This window comes from Pholcus phalangioides, unplaced genomic scaffold, assembly GCF_987345545.1.
Source record: "Pholcus phalangioides strain wild (caught in Gottingen) unplaced genomic scaffold, Ppha-v1.0 ptg000040l_1, whole genome shotgun sequence".
Lineage (NCBI taxonomy): Eukaryota > Metazoa > Arthropoda > Arachnida > Araneae > Pholcidae > Pholcus > Pholcus phalangioides.
Genome location: NW_028301626.1, coordinates 447,045 through 466,269, shown reverse-complemented (window position 1 = coordinate 466,269; position 19,225 = coordinate 447,045). Strand labels below are relative to the sequence as shown.

The 19,225-nt window shown below is 42.9% G+C and overlaps 1 protein-coding gene across 1 annotated transcript in view; it reads left to right on the top strand.

Moving 5' to 3' along the window:
• The window catches only part of LOC149065234 (A disintegrin and metalloproteinase with thrombospondin motifs adt-1-like), a 130,658-nt gene that overhangs the window by 83,719 nt on the left and 27,714 nt on the right, over nt 1-19,225 (top strand). The window contains exons 9-10 of the mRNA XM_089254203.1: nt 9,625-9,730; nt 12,848-12,976. Of these exons, the coding sequence (XP_089110329.1) occupies nt 9,625-9,730; nt 12,848-12,976 (235 nt within the window). The remainder of the gene's footprint in view (nt 1-9,624; nt 9,731-12,847; nt 12,977-19,225) is intronic.

Here is a 19,225-nt window from a genome sequence, read left to right as displayed (position 1 = left end):
CAACACGAAGCTGCCAATGTTCAATGAAGACTGCTACTGCTCTCTACGGATTAGTTCCCAAGAGGAACTTCCTAAAATCAACAGTTCGTGCTTCAGATGCCGTGACTCCGGCTTTGCATCCCCAGACCCAAAAGAACATTGAGCCAACTTCTGTGGTAAAAGCGATCTTAGGTGACCAAAAAAACGAATGAAACTCTCGATGCTGATGGCTCCTATACGTATGATGCTGCGTGGAACATCTGGACACTTTTAACTGATCCCCGAAGAGATTCGTTGGGCAGATCCCATCACCGCCTGTCTGTCAGTGATCATGGAAGTCTACAGTGCCTGCTAAAAGGCACCATAGATGCAATTAAATCGACTTGGAATCTCGTTCGAGACGTCCGAAAACTCTCCTCGGGAAAGGTGCGGCGCACTGTTCGCCGTCTATTGGTCGACCTGGTCATGGAGATAGTTGGGCAGTCAGAAACTCAACCCTCGCCTATGAAGAATTCTAACGTCAAAAGTAGATCAAACAAAGTAACCTCCCCTGGATTACGGCGCAAAATGACCCAAAAAGTCAGCGATCGTGTAATGGACCAAACTAGCGCGCAACGTTCTCCAATCGTATCATGTACGAATGAACTTCGGTCGGATTGTATTCTAACGGTCGCTTCGTGTTACGAAAGTAAGCAGTCAGTAGTCAAGAGAGTGAATCAGTGGGAACATAACATATTTATTAGTAGAGACACTCAAACTGATCATCTGTCAGTATGTCGGAGTGAAACTGGTCCACTTATTGACAAAGAAACTCAGACAATCTGGGATCATGCTCCGGACGTGGACTCACCAGATCGGGAAGAGTGTCTCACCGACGAGCGGCAACAGAACTTTCAATTTGTAGTAGTTTCCCAAAGTGATACAGAATATAATGGTACGGGACCAGACGTCCCACGAGAGAGGAACGCCTGTGTTAGCCCAACGACGACAGTATCCTCTCAACTCCCAACCTCGATATTTTACGTTGAGGATAGCTGGAACAACGAAACCACTTTACCTTGAGAACCTCCCAAACCTCAGAGACAACGTAAAATAAAAATTGACAGGTTTAGGCAAACGAACAGTCCCTCGATAGAATTTGAAAAGGTGGACGCCTGGCCACAACTGCATTCGAATAAGCAACTGAAGAATGGCACTGCGCTTCCAGCTGAGAAAGTGTTGTCACCTTCCTCCCTTGGATCACAGAGAACGTGGGCAGAAGTTGCAAAAATGGGGGACAGTGGCCAAAAGTGGTCCAAATATCAAATATTATCGGGCAGGTGGCTTACATCTGAAAGGACGAAGGAAGTGGACATCTCGCTACACTTGTCAAACCCAGTGGAATCAGATGTACAAGCTGAGGTTATTTCATCGCATGGCGTGAACGAAAAAAGACAATCCAACCCACTGTCCTGGGCTGAACGATGTGAAGATTATGACCGGACTATGAAAGGGACTGATACCGTAACAACAACACATGGCCGTAAGCAACTGAGAGAAGAACTTCAGGGCTGTAAAAATAGTCGGCAGGGCAAAAACACTTACGCAACAGAAACCCCCCAGGTTCGTCACCAGCGAATGAGCTACCTAGCCAACACTAGCAGCGGTGTTGCGAAATTAGACTCTTTCAAGTTATAGACGTAGTCAGGTACAACACGCAGAAGAACAGTTGGCTCAGCCGTCAAGTAGGAAGGCCACAAACCCTCCCAATTTTTATGCTCAAAGAAATGTCAGGAGGTCTGATTATGATCCTCATGGACGTGACTCTTATCCACTATACCGACGGAAACAGTCACCAACACCAAACATGGCCCCCCGCTCTGTCCCTTGCGGGATATAAGCAGTTTACCTTGCGGCTGGGCCATGCTGGAAAAACTCTTCGAGTATCCGGGCTCAGCGGGTATCCCCGACTCAAGCCGCGGGATTCACCCCCACCGGGGATCCACGCCACTCCACTGTTGTCTCTTCTGGTTGGAAGTCCGATAGCTGAAACGAGAGCACAAAAAGCATTCATTCATACATACAAAAATCTGCGATATTATAAACAGACTTAGTGAGGGATAAAGCGAATATATATATATATGATTCCACAGAACAGTATGACAGTTTCACAGTTCTACCGACGGAAACACATTACGTCTGACCATTATATATTTACTTCCGACTATAGGAACAGTACACTGGGTACAGCGAGGGAACACTTTCGACAAGACCAACGACGAAGAAAATACCATCTCTCACAAGGAGTAGTACGTGAGGAAAGGCGGGTATATGTCGACACACGTGAACTCGGACGCCATCCGCCATCGGAACTGGCAAAATATACGAGGCGTATCGACGAGACGAATGCAGATGACTGGGTATAGTCAACCGGTCAACACTCATACGGACAGAACGGGCAGATGTGTTGACTGTGTGCTCATGAATATGGCGCAAGACCTCCGCTTTAGCACGGACCACAGGTCGAGGAGCAGAGAATGTCCCAGTTTTCTCCTCACAATAGGTCTGCGGTCGACTCACCAGTTATTGAATCAGCGACGCAGAGATTGGTAATGCGTGACGCTCGAAGAGAAAGGTGTAACAGTAAGTTACTAACTATGGGCCTGAATCTGGGCAGTACATGAACACGAAACTGATGACGTCACATTCGGCAAAAAACAACCAAGTAAGGTGCGGACTTTGTCTCCTCCAATTAAACGCAGACAAAGCTAAGATCTGTATCGAACATATGGAGGCTTTCGTAAGAGCACAGTCAGTAGATGTGGTTCTACTTCAAGAACCATGGCAAAATAGAGGTCTTTTACGTGGTATTTCACAATCATGGCAGTCGTGGACGGCGCAACTGTGCAAAAGTGCTATATTAGTCCCATCGACTCATATTAGACCGGCTACGTACAGGATCTGCCGCCACCTGGTAGCTGTTCAGATAAGTCTGCAGGGACGTGAACTTATAATTGCAAGTGTCTACATTTCTCCGTACGAAGAAGTAGACAAAGCCATAGAGGAGATGGATGATCTTTGCGAGTTAGCACCAGGTATCGACATTATCTTCTGTGCGGACGCAAAATTGTCATTCTTCGTGGTGGGGCTATCGAGAGACGGATCCAAGAGGGCGCGCGATGCAGGAATTTCTCACCAGCAGGAACTTGTTTCTGTTTAATTCTAGACGGACAAGACCTACCTACGAATTTTATGACGCAAAAAGATGGCCAGATCTTACTTTTACTACGCCAGAAAATATTTACAGGCGTTCCGATTGGTCAGTAGGTACGGAAGATTCGTATAGTGCGCACAAGTATATCCATCTACAACTCAATATTACGCCTAGATATCAAAAACCCACGAAGTATAGAACTACCGCCAGACGATTAGCAAAGATCCGGCCTGCTACAGAGCAGATCTTCATAGACCTCCAAGAACAACTTCACATGGTTTTAGACGAGGATCAGGTTAATGCATGCTTTGATGCCTCAATGCAGCGGCTGAAAGAACGATGTATTCAGGTGTTGGGCTATGCACAACCGCGTATTACCGCTTCTTTGAAATGGTGGACTGATGAATTAGCAGCTTCACGCAGGCAACTTCGTAAACTAGAGCGTCGTTTCATTAAGGCCAAGGGTGATGATAGAGTACAGGCGAGGATGGAGTGATGGAGTTTAGAAAATTCAGAGCAGGGCATATTAAGGCCGTAAACAAGGCAAAAACAACTAGTTGGATTGCCTTCTGCACAGAGGAAAGCCGCCCATTTGGACAAGCATACAAATCTATGTTCAAAACGAAGCGTCTACCACCACAGGTAATGATGTCCAACGGTCCACATACTGGTGCCACGATGCTGGAAGCGGCCCAAGCACAATTGGAGGAGATTTTTCCGAACCTCCCGGATACTATAAATTTGACTCCATACACGCCATCTACGATTATGACGGATCCACCATTCACCTATACGGAGATCAATCAAATAGTCAGAAGACTGAACAATAAACGAGCTCCGGGTATATAAAATAAATATTCCTCTTTTGAAAACCCTAGTCGAAGCCCATGGTCATGTTATCACAGATATCTTCAATAGTTTAGTCAAGTTGTCGGTGTTCCCAAAGTGTTTCAAACGTGGTAAGGTCTTGCTTTTCCTCAAGAAAGATAGGGATCCAGGGGTGCTGCAGTCGTATCGTCCGATCTGTTTACTCTCTACAATGGGTAAAGTCCTCGAAAAATTGGTGGTGCAACGGATCACCTACTATCTAGAGAAGGCAGACTGACTTAGCCCAAGACAGTTCGGATTTCGTACAGGTGGCTCGGCAGAAAAAGCAATAGCATCACTGATGGAAGAGATCACGACTAGACATCGACGAGGTCAAGTAACGGCCATAGTTTCCATAGACATTCGCGGTGCTTTTGATTCGGTCCGTCACAAGATAAATTCAATACTATACGAAAATTACCGATTCCTCACAATCTCATTTGTATAGTGGAAGACATGCTAAAAGATCGAACGGTTGTGATGCCAACTGACGGAGGAGGCGCGGAAAAGCATCAGGCCATGGGCTGTCCTCAAGGCTCATGCAGCGGTCCACTACTATGGTCTATCGTGCTTGACTCACTGCTGAAAAAGAATTGGGGACCGGATGTTTATGTCCAAGCTTTCGCCGATGATCTGGTGTTTGTGATCTCGGCGAGAACTCCCAACGACATTGGCAGCACTGCGGATGCCGCGTTTGACGAACTGTCAAAATGGCTAGAAGATAATCGTCTCAGCATGGAGGTGACTAAAACTAAATTACTATGGCCACACCCCAAGAAAAAACGTCCCTGCATAAGAATCAATGGTGTTCGACTGCAAATATCTAAATGCATGAAATATCTTGGAGTGCATATTGACCATCAGTTCAAATTCACGACGCATGTGGCGAAACAAATTGATAAGGTTCAAGATACCATGCAAAAATTGAGACGCATAGCAGGCCCAAAGTGGGGTATACGCCAAAAATTTAGGAACATTTTGTACAGATCAGTTGTACAACGGAAAATTTCATACGCAAGCGCCATCTGGTATAAAAACCCGACACAGAGACTCCGTAAATTACTAGATGTTGCCCAACGTCCGTTCTTATTGTATGTAACTGGTGCATACAGAACTACGGCCAATGATGTTCTGTATACTGCTACGGGAAACCCTCCGCTCAGCCTATATGTTGAATATGACGCACGTCGATCTACAATCCTGCATTTGGGTAAGGAGGTTTGGATGGACGGAATTCTTATAACACCTGATGCCTACGAAGGGGAATAATAAGAGTTGGCTTCATCATCCCAGTGTGGACTTGTTCCAGAATCAAGTTCCGCTGCCTGGTACGGAACAATGCTCATCGGATGAAGCTATTAGTATATTCACGGACGGCTCAAAAACAGAGACATCCACGGCCTGTGCATACGTAGTTATGAATGCAGAAGGATCTGTTGAAAAGGCTTGGAGTCGACGGTTGCGTCAAGGTAACAGTATCTTTCAGGCGGAGGTTCTGGCCATACTAGCTGCAGTAGAATGGGCGATTAAGCTGAATCAGCAGACGACGATATATACTGACAGCGCGTCTAGTATTAATGCGATTCGTGATCAGCGCACTCCACATGAAAATACTCGGCGAATACGCAAGCATTTATACGACCATCCGTCTATCAGTATCAAATGGGTCAAAGACCATGCAGGAATAGCGGGGAATGAAATTGCGGACAGATTGGCCAAAGATGCTCTTAATCTCCCAACGGAAGAACAACTCTTGCTACTACGCAGTCACATCAAACACGTGCTAAAAAGTGACCTGTTACAAAAGTGGCAACAGCTATGGGACAAGAATGCACATAAAGATGCCTATAAGATACAGAAACGCGTCCGTTGGAATAGTTCCATTTGGTCTAGAGGGAAAGTGATCATGATAACTGAGCACGGCCCATCACCGACGTATCTAGAACGTTTCAAGAAGTCGCACAACGCCATGTGTGCTTGTGGTGAGATTGGATCTTTATGGCATTACCTGACATCTTGCCCATATACAAAAAAATTTCATTTTGGTGCTATTCCCGAAAACGGTCGACTGTGTTTCAAAAAAAGAGTTTTGAAGAGCCCTATGGGCCTTGCTCGGGTGCGGTGGATTATATTGTTCCTCGATAGCAACTTACATCGCATACATACTAAGAAGACTGGAAGTGCGCGTCTGAGCGGTGGGAGCGATGACGAGTTCAAACCGGCAAGAGCCCCAGTGATTGATCTTAAGAGGAAATATGATCTTCGACCACGTCGGCGTCAACAAAAGTAACCGATAAATGGAAAACAGAAGCAAGTTCACCTGCAAGGAGATGAATCAAGTCATCGATGGCAAGGACGAATTAAGTGTTATTTACTCGCCTATATAGTGGATTGTGCTGATCTTAGTTCACCCGGTGACGATTCCAGTGACGATTCCGGTAACGACTTGCGGCCAAGACGATGATGACTGCGACTAATTCACCGTGATTCGAAATTTTATATTCCAAGATTATCGGCAATCATTCCATCCATTGACGATTACTATATTCTTATGGTATGGACGGCTATACACCACCATCTTATAATCCCGTTTATAATTTTGATTGCCCATTGGCGTTGATTGTTTGGATTTTATTTATTTGTTATATGACTTCAGGGGTTGACGATCAATTTTTATGTAAATTATTTTATTTTGCTGCCTTCGTCTGAGGTGGTCATGTTATGTTGTTTCTAATAAAACTTTCCGGACACACCTATCCTTCGGGAACGCTTCGATATCTCTCTGAGATGGGAAGCGGGGTGTGCCCGGTCTTCAAAGGCAAAGGTCTATCGTATTGCCAGAGACCTCAATTTCTGGGTTTACACTCGCTGGAATGGCGTAGAATCGCTGCAGATCTGAAGATGTGCTACAAACTAGTCCACCAAATTGTTCATCTACTATCGAGAGAGCCTTTCTTTGAGATCATAGACAGGCGAGTTAACCTACGTAGGCATCGCTTCCAAATAAGAATACCGACGGCTAGAAAGGATTGCTTTTTCCACGGATATAGATGCCGTGTGGCGAGAATATGGAACAGTTTTCCATCAGAACTTGTATGCGCCTCCTACGCAAGATTTGCTTCCGCTATTGAGGATTTCGACCTGACTCCGTATGCGAAGTGCGATCCAAGAAATTGCCAAAATCGCAATATTCCGACATGCGACGCGGTTTCGAGATAAATGTTCGTAGCGATGCCTACGGCAAACGATTTTTCTCCTGAAAATTTTTTAGTGTCTCAACAGTCTCTGAAGGGGTCGGTTCAAAATGTGCCGTTAGACGCTGAACCAATTGCGCGACAATCTTGTAAGTAGTTCAACGCAGGGGAGAGCGAATCACGTGGCCTAGTGTTAGTCTCCGAGCCTACAACAGTAAAAAAAAATATGGTTCTCTCTCGAGAAACGGATCCACAATTTCATTTCGAATGAAATATTGCTTCGAACGCGCGACATCTTGCGGCCACTGTTCGACGGACGGATTAAAAGATTGAACGCGCTTCCTAATGTCATGTTCACAAGAATGATGAATTGAAAATCTTACTTCATAATTTTCTGTCGTCGCCAATAAAATGGCCGAGTCGTAAGGCAGTCATAAGGAAACACTCGACACCATTGCATGCGAAGTGCACAACGGAGATTTAACTCATTAACTGAGTTAACGTGAACTTATTAATACATTAGATAACAAACCACAGAGTAACAGTCAGACATACTGACACACACACATAAGCATCACAACGGAAGGCATAATGAAACGCAAGGTAAAAGCAAAAGCCCCCGCGTCACGGTTACACCGAATATACAGGGTGTGGGCGAAAAGTCCGTAGAAACTTTCAAAATGAATAAAAACCGGAAAAATAACTGAAATAAAAAACGGTTTGCATTGTTAGCATTGCTAGGTCCCGGGAATTCTCTTGACAGAAAAAAAACTCAAAAACAGCCGATAGGTGGCGATGACGTACACAAGTCAAAGAAAAGTATATCGATCCGGTCCATCCAATCTGTCGAGAGGTGTCATGTATACATCCGGACCTGCTGCAGTCTGCCGCTGCTGGATTCGTGACTGTCCTGCAATGTGTTATCCCCTGTGGCGGTGGTCATATGGAACACATACTGCTGTAATAAACGATTTGGAGGAATTCTGTTAGTTATTTGCGCATCTTTCCTTGGACTCTATACTTCAGTGCCACCTATCGTCTGTTTTTTGAGTTACTCTTTGTTTTTTTCCCTGTCTTAAAAAAAATTCCCGTGACCTAGCGATGCTAACCCTGCAAACCGTTTCTTATTTCGGTTATTTTTCCGGTTTTTATTCATTTTTAGAGTTTCCACTCGCGTAGAAGCTTTAGTAGTTCACCCTGTATATAAACATACAAATATTCCAGTGGAGTTCCGTCATTAGTCTCTATTATGCACTCCCGTGCTCTTGGTCGCAGCACTGTGTGCATGGCCTTCCGGATGATGTTTTGGCGGCAACATGCTGCTACTAAACCCACACATGCAGCTCGTAAACATTCCTCAGAGAAGTTTCTAACGAATCGGTACATGTCGTAATGTGTTTTGTGTATCATCGTCAAGCAGAGACGCCGAAGTAAAGAAAATATTGGGGGTTGGGGGCTGAAAGTTGCTGGTCATTCCGTATATACGGGACTCAAGCGCGTACACAGGAGAGAGAAGGTGGATTGCATTGTCTTTTCTGCAGAAATTATTGGGGGGGGGGGGTTGGTCAGCCCCCTTACAAAATTTATTTGGGGGGGGGGGCTAAAGGACCTCAGTCCCTGCGTTTCGGCACTTATGTCGTCAAGTTTGTTTCTGTGTCAAGTGTAAATTTTCCCGCCTTTCTCTCAATCTACTAAATTTCTTGTCAACTCATTCCTCAAATTTTCCACCCCCCCCCCCGTCTGGGCTACAGCCCGCTAAGTCCCTGTGACTACACCACTGCTTGTGGGTACTCGGTTTGAGCCTCATGTAGTCACTATTTGATCATTGGCAAAAGTTTTGCGTTCGATTAGACCTAATGAAGCCTATTTGCAGTTGCAGCACAGCAAGCACTATTTCCTTGATGTCGAATAAGGCAATGGAAAATCTTCGTGCCAGAGCAAAACATCATGGGCCTCTCGGCAAAGAGGCATTTTCGGGTTAGGTGGGGGGGGGGGCTTCCTTACTAATCTGGAAGAGTACGACATAAAAATTTAAATACATGTTTCCGAAAATCCTAGTACCTAATCTCATTTAAGTAGAGGTCACATGGCGTCCCGGGAGGGTGCAGGCCTTGCCCTGAGCCTACACAGAAGAACGATTACTGCCAATCAAACACGAATCCATTTGGATTTTCTGACAATTTGTTCAATTTTTATAAATTAAAATTGTTTTTAGGTTACAATAATTTTTTAAAGCCTGGACTTCGATGATTACGCGCGCCATCTGGATTGTATTTTTTGTGACTTAACAACCAATTTCCAGTAATTTTTTGTGCTTATTACGAATGGCAGAAAACTGGAGCAAATACGGATATCATCTATATAATTTTGATTTATTTTGTTCCGGCACAGGACTGGCATGGGTGAACGGAATGTGCCGCCCTCAGCACAGCTGCACCCTCAACGAAGGATCCAGTTTCGAGGCTGCGTTCGTTATCGCTCACGAAATGGGCCACAGGTGCGCTATTACAGTATTACTAACATCATAGTATTTGATACGATGATCAATAAAAATGAGAAAATCTTTGTGGATTTAATGTGTATGACATGTTTACTTTGTCTTTTGAAATGTTTTTAAAGTAAACATTTATGAAAAAAAAAAGTTGGCATGATTTTCCTAAAATTTCTTTGTGAAAATACTCCGAATTTCGTCTCACTTGCGCTTGCTACGCGAGTGAGTCTAATTCAGCAAATGCTTCCTCGCATTAATACACTGTTAAGCCGGGTTTTCCTAGGAGCAGGTTTCCTGTGCCGCGCGCAACGTGATTCACCCAGCGCGACACGCCGTCCACTCACCAGTAAGAAAAGCAGCATGACTGTTTTCCTACAGAGCGCAATACGCCTGACGACAGCGCTTTACGTCGGGCGTGACTGCTTCTGGAGGAGTCAAATGCGTCGTGCTCCGCGCGTTTTGCCGATATTCACTTCACTCTTGCGTGTTTTCTTTTCCTTCCCTTCAAACCGGAGCATGCAGACGACAGAATAGCTGATACCAAAGCCATATACTTTATATAGCCGCCTTGATCTGATGCGCCTCGCTAGGAAAACACAAACGCGTAGCGTGATTATGTAACACCTTTCTGTCGACGCGAAATCGTCTAATTCGGTTCAAGCTGCGCAACAAACCTATTCCTAGGAAAACCCGTCTTTAAGCCGGGTTTTCCTAGGATTAGAACTTTTGCGCCGTGTGCAGTGTGGAAACGCTCATTGGTTAAAAACCTGAAATTCAGGTTTTCTTCACCCATCAGCGTTTGCGGTATAGAAACCTGCTCCTAGTAAAAAACCCGGCTTTAGCTTTCAATGAAGCATAGTTCCGCATAGTTTCATAGTTTCACAAATGCAATATTTATCAAGATATTGATATACTATACATAAAATCATCATGTTTTGGCAACTTTATCACTGTTTTGGCAACTTTATCACTGTTTTGGCAACTTTATCACTGTGTTGGCAAGTTTTCATTCACAAATTAAAAAAAAAATTCAAATTCCAGATATTGGAATGCACTTTTAATTTCATCCTCTGACTTTTTCTCTCCATAGAACGATATTTTTCCTGCTTTGTTAATTCCATATATAAACTGTATAGGGGGGAAAAATGTCAATAACATACCCCCAGTATTCTTTATTTACAAAAATATAGACAATTGTATATGTATTGTATTGACATGGATGTACAGTATTATGTTATTCATATGTTTTTTCATGTCCTTTTTTTTCATAAGCGTCACAACAACTTCAACCCCGTTACATGATCATTATTCACACACCAACTGTATATATATTATAACTAGATGTTACCAGCAGCTTCGTGAATTTGGTAATCCGAAAATTCTGACTTGTGTGAGACGCCTTTGAGAAATCCCTTCTTATAGCGCTTGGCCTATGCCTGTACAAGGGAATGCGGTGGTGAAGTTCGACAGAAGAGACGGTTGATGTTACTAAGGAAATCGGAAACTGTTGTACAAACAATTATGTTCGACGGGAGGTTGTTCTTCCAATCGGTTATTATTCCTCGAGGAAAGAAACACTGAATTTGGAACAATCTGTGGGGATGCAAAGATGGGTTTCGATTTTTGTGAATGGTTAATTCGATTGGAAAAGTATGAAGCTGGAGTTAGAAGATTCGAAGTGTCGATATCAAAATAGTGGATTTTGAAAAGGGGCCGTTCAAGTATTACGTCATCGGGGGGGGGGTTGATAATGCTTACGTCATCAACCACCCTTTATGAAAATATGAGTTAGGATTCAGAGGGGCAGAGCTGATGACGAAATTTTGCTGACAAGGGGGGGGGGAGGAAGGGGGGGTCAGCGTTTTGCTGACTTTTGCTGACGGGGGGGGGGTCAAAAAGGGCTAAAAATTTGCTTACGTAATACTTGAACGGCCCCAAAGGAAAGTTAATCGAGAGAGATATGTGTACGAGTGGAAAGCGGTTGAATATTGAGTTGGCGCTTGAGTTCAGTAACGGAGACGGGGGATGACCAACATTTTAAAATGAAACGGGCGGATTTATTTTGAATAGATTCTAATTTGTCTATACTGGAGAGAGTATGGGGGGGGGGGGTCGCAGATTTCATAGGCATATGAGAGTTCAGGAAGCAGAGATGTCTGAGGTGACGGGTGGAGTTTTTAATGTTTCGACGAAGAAAAAAAGTCTTTTTGGAGACACTTAATGAAAGACGTAATCAACATGGAGGTTCCAGCGGAGGTCGGCAGAAATAATTGCACCCAGATATTTATCATAAGAAACCTCGGTGATTCAAGAATTATTGATAGAGTAAGAAGGATCGAGGGGAAGTCTTTTGCGAGTAAGTTTCATAAAAACTATTTTTGAAGAGTTAAGTGGCAATTGTCAGGACGTGTACCATTCCGATATAATGTTGAGGTTGTTTTGGAGAGATTGTGTGTGTGTACTTGGTCGGATTCGTTGTGCACTGTTTGGTAGACGACGCAATCGTCTGCAAAGCGTCTGATATGGCAATTGATGGAATTAGGAAGATCGTTTATATAAATCAAAAATAATAACGGCGAGAGGACCGAACCTCGGGGCGTGCCAGTCTTAACCTGGGGAGTTCTGGCCCTTGAAGAAGAAAAACGGACTGCGGTTGGTGAGGAAGGTTTCCACCCATTTAAGCTGTTGAACACATTAAGTAGAAGTTTATTGTGCTGCACTCTGTCAGAAGCTTTAGAGAAATCCAAGAAAATTATATCGGTTTGGACGTTTTTGTTGATACTGCTTGATAAATCATATATGAAAAGAGCTAATTGGGTAGTTACTGATAAAGATCATCGAAAGCCGTGTTGATTAGGGGAAAAAGAAGTTTATTTTGAATCAGTGGATTTCCTCGGCTCCTATGTGCTCAAAAGGTTTGCAGCATATAGAGGTGATAGCGACTAATCTGAAATTAGGGGATTTGAAAGAGAACCTGTGTGCGTGATTTGTAAATTTGGGTAATCTTATTAATTTCCTATAGTAAAGCCTCGACCTTTAAGAGCATACTCTAAGCTCTTGCGGTTGATAAAGCTTTTTAGTTAGATGAATTATCATCAACATGGTTTTTGTTTTGTGCTTCAGTCTAGGCATGTTGCACGATGGTCGGGGGAACGACTGCGACCCCAGCACTTTCCTGATGTCCGAGAAGACTGGACCCGGGAAGATCACGTGGTCAGCTTGCAGCAACACTTACCTCGACAATTTCTTCAAGTGAGTAAATTCCCATTATTTTTATGCTCATAAATGACTGAGTTTTTTTGAAGTGAAACTTTTTCGGGGTTGGCGCGAATTTTCAAATCCGCGTGACTCTGTGAAAGAAAAAGTGAAACGGAGCAACGGAAATGACGTAACTTTCCTTTCCCCTGAATAGCAAAAAAAGTGGGACGGAAATAACGCAAGTTTTTTTTTCCCCTCAGAAACTTGTTCGTAGACACTAATTGTGTCACACAATCCAATCCAATTGGATACCAACGTTGCGTTGGTAAGGAATGGGATTCCTTGTACAGTATGAAGATAGACAAACCATTTTTGGTTGGTGTGAGGTTCTATCGGCAAAACACTGCGGCCACACAAAATATAAACGAACGAAACAAAAATTAATTTAAAAAATAAATTTAACGTTTTTTTGCAAAAGGGGAAATAGCTCAGCAGGTAGAAATGTAGGAGTATTAGAAGAGAATATTTAAACACTATGTTGAAAAGTGAAATGTGAAAACTGAATGAAGAAATCAATTTCAAAAAGTGGAAGTGTGATATTTTTTGTGACTTTCAATGCTCTGTGATTTGCCGCGTAGTGGTGCATTTCCTCACTACTGTATTTGGAATTTTCAACTATTTCAATCATAATTGGCAGTTTTGTTTGCTTTTGGGGTTACTTTTGGTGACGATGGGCAATTTCCCGTGATCAGGATCCTAAATTACAGTACTTTTCTCGAGGAAATATGGACATTCATCTCTTGCAAAAACTACACCGACCTTAAATATTTTATTTCATTTGAGCTTTCTTAGAAAATTTGAAGGGAAAAAATCATTTTCGCTAAAATGATGAGCTGAATGTAATAAGAAAATGATTTTGTCCCGCAAAATAAGAGTGATGTGTAAACTGACATGTTTCCAAGAACATTTGCTCTATTTTTCCGTAATTTTGGCCATTTCGATTTTTTGAAAATAAAAATGTCCCGTTCTTTTTCCTGAATTTTCAATGAAGTCTAGTTGAACTTTTATTATTCATCGAGATATTCAGGATAAAACTTAATTTCCCGACTCACAATTCTTTTTATTAGGATAATTACGTCTATAAATACTAATATCAATACTCATCTCATGTATTTGTCATGTTGAACTTCGAATAGATCGCAGAATTCATTTTGATCCACTGCGGTTGCAGTAAAGCCTCTCTCGTTTCTCACCATCGGCAATTGTTTCGGTGATTTTAACGATACTTGGCAACTTCGCTAACTTTTGGCATCTTTTTTGGTGCCACATGTCGATTTTCCGTACTTGGAATCGTAATATCCCGTTTTTTTCCGAGAAAATATGGTCAGCGTTCCAATATCGTATATTTTTCCATGTTTTTTCCTTTTTTGGAGTCCTTCAGTTTTTTGGCTCCATCCATGGACAACTGAAATGAAAGGATGTTCACAAGTTCACTTCTCGTCTGCTTCATCGTAGGCCATTTGTTTAAAATGCCTCCTTTTTTGCTGACCCAAGAACTGAACTCTAAATCAAGTTCAGTTTGTGGGGTCCGTTCATAGGGAACCGAAGCGAACGGTTGTTCACCTGTCGTCTGCTTCTTCGGAGGCCATTTGTTTGAAATACACCTCCTTATCTACTGACCCAGGAACTGAACTCTGAATCAAGTTCAGTTTGTGGGCTCCATTCATAAGGAACCGAAATGAATAGATGTCTGTCTATCTGTCGTCTGATTCTTCGGAGGTTATTCGTTTCAAATATCTCCCGTTGTGGTGGACGTAGTTCATTGAAACTTGGTATATACGTTATTTGGAACATGGGAAAAAAGTAACTGTGATAAAAACCGTTACTTCTTAACCTAGTGGTCAAAAATTGAACTATTTTTTTAATATTGAATTTTATTTTCCGCATGGCCCATATCTACTCTATAATATAAATCACAAACTCTGAAAGGGCCCGTTTCTATGCAACGGAAATTGGTTACGTTTTTCTGTTACCGATTTCCGTAACAGAAAAATACGAGTTTTTGTCAAATTTTCATTCAATTCCTGAACATATCGGGAACTGTTTGACCAATCTAGACAAAGTTTTGTGCATGTATTGAGAGGTATGTATATATCACCAGTGCTCCCAACACACATGGTCCAGGTACCCACGGCGGGGCATTGCACAGATAACTTCATGGGGAAGTTGAAAGGTTTCGATCTCGAGGAGCCGTCGTGAATATCATTATTTTCCTGCTTTTCAGTGCGCGTATTGTGATGTACCGCTTATTGTGGTGCACTGCAAATAGTGGTGCATTGCGTATTGCTGTGCATCACGTGCTGTATTGCGTATTGAAGTGAATCACGTGCTGTATTGCTTATTGTGATTCAGTGGTTATTATATTGTGGTGCATTGCCTATTATAGTGCTTTGTGCTTTGCTTATTGCGATACATCGCCTATTGTCGTTCCATTGCGTAGTGTGGTGCATTGCGTACTGTTATGTAGTACATGGCATGCTGTATTGCTTATTGCAATGCAGTGCTTATTGCGTATTGTGGTGTGCATTGCATATTATGGTGGTTTGCTTATTGCGATACATCGTATGTTATGCTGCATTGGTGCTTTACGTAATATGCTGCATTGCTTATTGTGTAACTGTACTGTTGTGTACTGTGTATTGTACACTGTAAATAGTGGTGCCTTGCTGATTGTAGTGCATCGTAGTGCAATACAATATTGCTTATTGTATTTGCGTAATGCAGTGCTCATGGCGTATTGTGGTTCATTGCGATGCATCGCGTTTTGTGCTGTATTGAGTAGTGTGGTGCACTGCTTAATGTGGTGTATTGCTTGCTCTGTATTTCCTATGCTGGTGCATTTCTTATTGTGCTATATTGCCTATGATGGAGCATTGCTTATTGGGATGTATTGCGTATTGTGCTGTATTGCTTATTGTGGTACACTGCAAATAGTGGTACATTTGATGATTGCGGAGCATTGCGTATTGTGCTGTATTGCTTGTTGTGGTACACTGCAAATAGTGGTACATTTGATGATTGCGGAGCATTGCGTATTGTGCTGTATTGCTATGATGGAGCATTGCTTATTGGGATGTATTGCGTATTGTGCTGTATTGCTTATTGTGGTACACTGCAAATAGTGGTACATTTGATGATTGCGGAGCATTGCGTATTGTGCTGTATTGCTTGTTGTGGTACACTGCAAATAGTGGTACATTTGATGATTGCGGAGCATTGCGTATTGTGCTGTATTGCTTATTGTGGTACACTGCAAATAGTGGTACATTTGATGATTGCGGAGCATTGCGTATTGTAGTGCATATTATTTTAATGCAGTGCTTATTGTGTATTATGGTACTTCAGTTATTGCGATACATCATCGCGTATTGTGCTGAATTTCTTATTGCAGTGCATTTCGTTTTGTGCTGTATTGTGGTGCACTGTAAATAAAGGTGAATTGCTGATTTTGGTACATTGTGCATTACATATTGTAGTTCATTGCGTGTTGTATTGCTCATTATGGTCATCATCATCATCTTTGTTTTGCTTATGGCGACACATCGCGTATTGTGTGGCATTGCTGATTGTGGTACTCTGAATAGAGGTGCACCACGTATTACGTTCATTGAAATGAATGGTTAGCGCGAAAACCCCTCGACGAATGTAAAAAAAAAACAAGCCTGCCGTTCGGAATCGGCAATAAAATTGTAGGTCCCGGTCTAATTAGCCGTCGTGTGCAGAAAATGACCGTGGTGCGGCAAAAATGATCAAACTGCGTACGTGTATTTTTCGATACAGTACGATATTTCAGGCCAATCACACATTCAAAGATATATTGCATTTTTCTCCAAAACTCCTTCAAAATATTCTCGACGTATTCACGAAATTGTTATGAAACCCGCTTCTCACACACTTTTCTTACTTTATGTAATTTTGAGACGCTTCGCGTACACGTATTCCCTCCCGTAAGGGTCTATTCAAGTATTACGTATTCAAGTATATTATTCAAGTGCCACGTATAAGCGGATTTTCAGCCATTTTTTATCCCCTGCCCCCCGTCAGCACAATTTTCGAAAAGAATATTTCATATTTTCAAAAAGGGGTGGTTGATGACGTAAGCAACCTTCAAACCCCCCACCCCCCCCCCCGTCATCAAAAGTCAGCAAATCCGAAACCCCTCCCCCTCGATGCTGACGTAATACTTGAATAACCCCTGAATGCGACCAATTATATTCACACCCCACATATTGCTCGGAAGGGCATGACGCTATCCCCCTAGCCGTTTGCGCATTCATATAATTTTCATGAAATGGTGTATTGTTAGGTATTTGAAATGCAACGGACCTGCACGTGAACTCTTCCCCCCTCTAGCCGCTAATTTCCTATTCCTTCCGCAAGTACACAATTGCACCTTTTCACAAGGTAGTTTTTATATACAGCATGTCACTCCCTTCCCCCCCCCCCTCCTTCCAGTTCTGGACTTTGAATCCAGAATATGAACTTTGTCGCCGTTTCGGCAAGGGAGAGGGGGCGTTCAAGTATTACGTCAACAATTTTTCAACCATTTTTGACCCCCCTCCCTCCCGTCAGCAAAAGTCAGCAAAACTCTCACCCCCCCCCCATTGTCAGCAAAATTTCGTTCCCCCCCCCCCCCCCCCCCCACCTCCTATCACATATTTCATTCATAACAACTGAAAATTTCCGTTTAAGAAATTCATTGTGACACACCATCTAAGCCATATAATGATAAATCCTTGGCCCGGGGACCAAATGTGGCCCGGGTGGGGGGGGGGTTTATCTGATGTGGCCTACCCCCTCAAGCCTAGTTTTGTAAAAATGAACTAAGCGACACATTTTACACATCGCTTAAGTGACCCATGGCACAATTCCAAAGTATTTATGGGGATCTGTGGCACATTCACAGATCACGTAAGTATTGTGGAACTTTGTCGCAGGTCACTTAAGTGATCTGTGGCACAGTTAGAAATCTCTTGAGTGACAGTTGGCGAAGTTTCAGAGCACTTAAGCGACCCCCCAGTGCGGTTGCACATCATTCAAGTTACCTCGGCACATTCCCAGATTACTTAAGTGATCCGCGGCATAATTACGGATCAGTTGAGTGAAGCGTGGCACAGTTCGAGAGCACTTGAGCTGCCCCCAAACACATTTATAGATCACCTGAAGGATTCACGTAATATTTAGAGATCACTAAAGTGGCTCTCTAGGTCCTAGTGTTTCTCAACCGCCGGGCCCTGACCTCATTCAAACTGGGCCGCGAATGATTAGCGTTTCATTTTTCCTTATTAATTTTCCGTTGGTCATGTATTTGACTAGGCCTTCGACTCACAATAATGAATGAAACCGGGCCGTGGGATCGAAAAGGTTGAGAACCACTGCTGTAGGAGACTTATCAATAGGGAGATTGTTAGTTCAGGTGCCCACAAACCACAGTCCAGAATGCCATTAAGAATAATTCATATTTTTGTAAAAGGTGGTTGATGAAGTGGCCCCCCGCAACAGAGTTTAAAGGTCACTTAAGTGAGCCACATCATTTGCAGATCACTCAAGTGACCTGAGGCAAATTCACTGATCACTTAAGTGACCCGCGTGGCCGCTTCGTATCACTTAAATCATAGTCTCCCAAACTTTTTTGTTCCACCGCCCCCTTCATCAGAAATTTTTTTTCTCTCATCGCCCTCAGACTCAAGTAAACCCATAGGATCCTACGTTAAATCAGCAGGTTCTATCGCCCCCTTGGACCATTCCATCGCCCACCAGGGGGCGGTATTGCCCACTTTGGGAAACTGACTTAAACGATTCGCAGCTCATTCTCTCACAGATCACTAATAATTCATCAATTTTTTAAAAGATAGGGGAAGAAATTTCACAATGTGTGTGTGTGTGTGTTCCGAGTTTTTATGATCCAGGATCGGGGAAAAAAATAGGGGAAAAATAAATAAATCCGGGAAAAGTTTCCTCCTTTTTTTTGATATATATCACACTCACGACATGACAATCACGATTGCCTCAATCAACAATCTAACACGTCCGATTCTCGGGAGGAAAAAGAAAAACACGGCGGAAATATCCGCGCTCACCGTGTTTTTACGTGTAAAAACGGACTCGCGCAACTTGTGGCGCTCCATTGATTTTCTTGGACCTTTTTTGCCAGATTTTTTGAAAAAAAAACCAAATCCTGAATTTGAAAAATGAATGTTTTCCCCCCCCCCCCTGTTTTCCGTGAATATGTAAATCAATCAG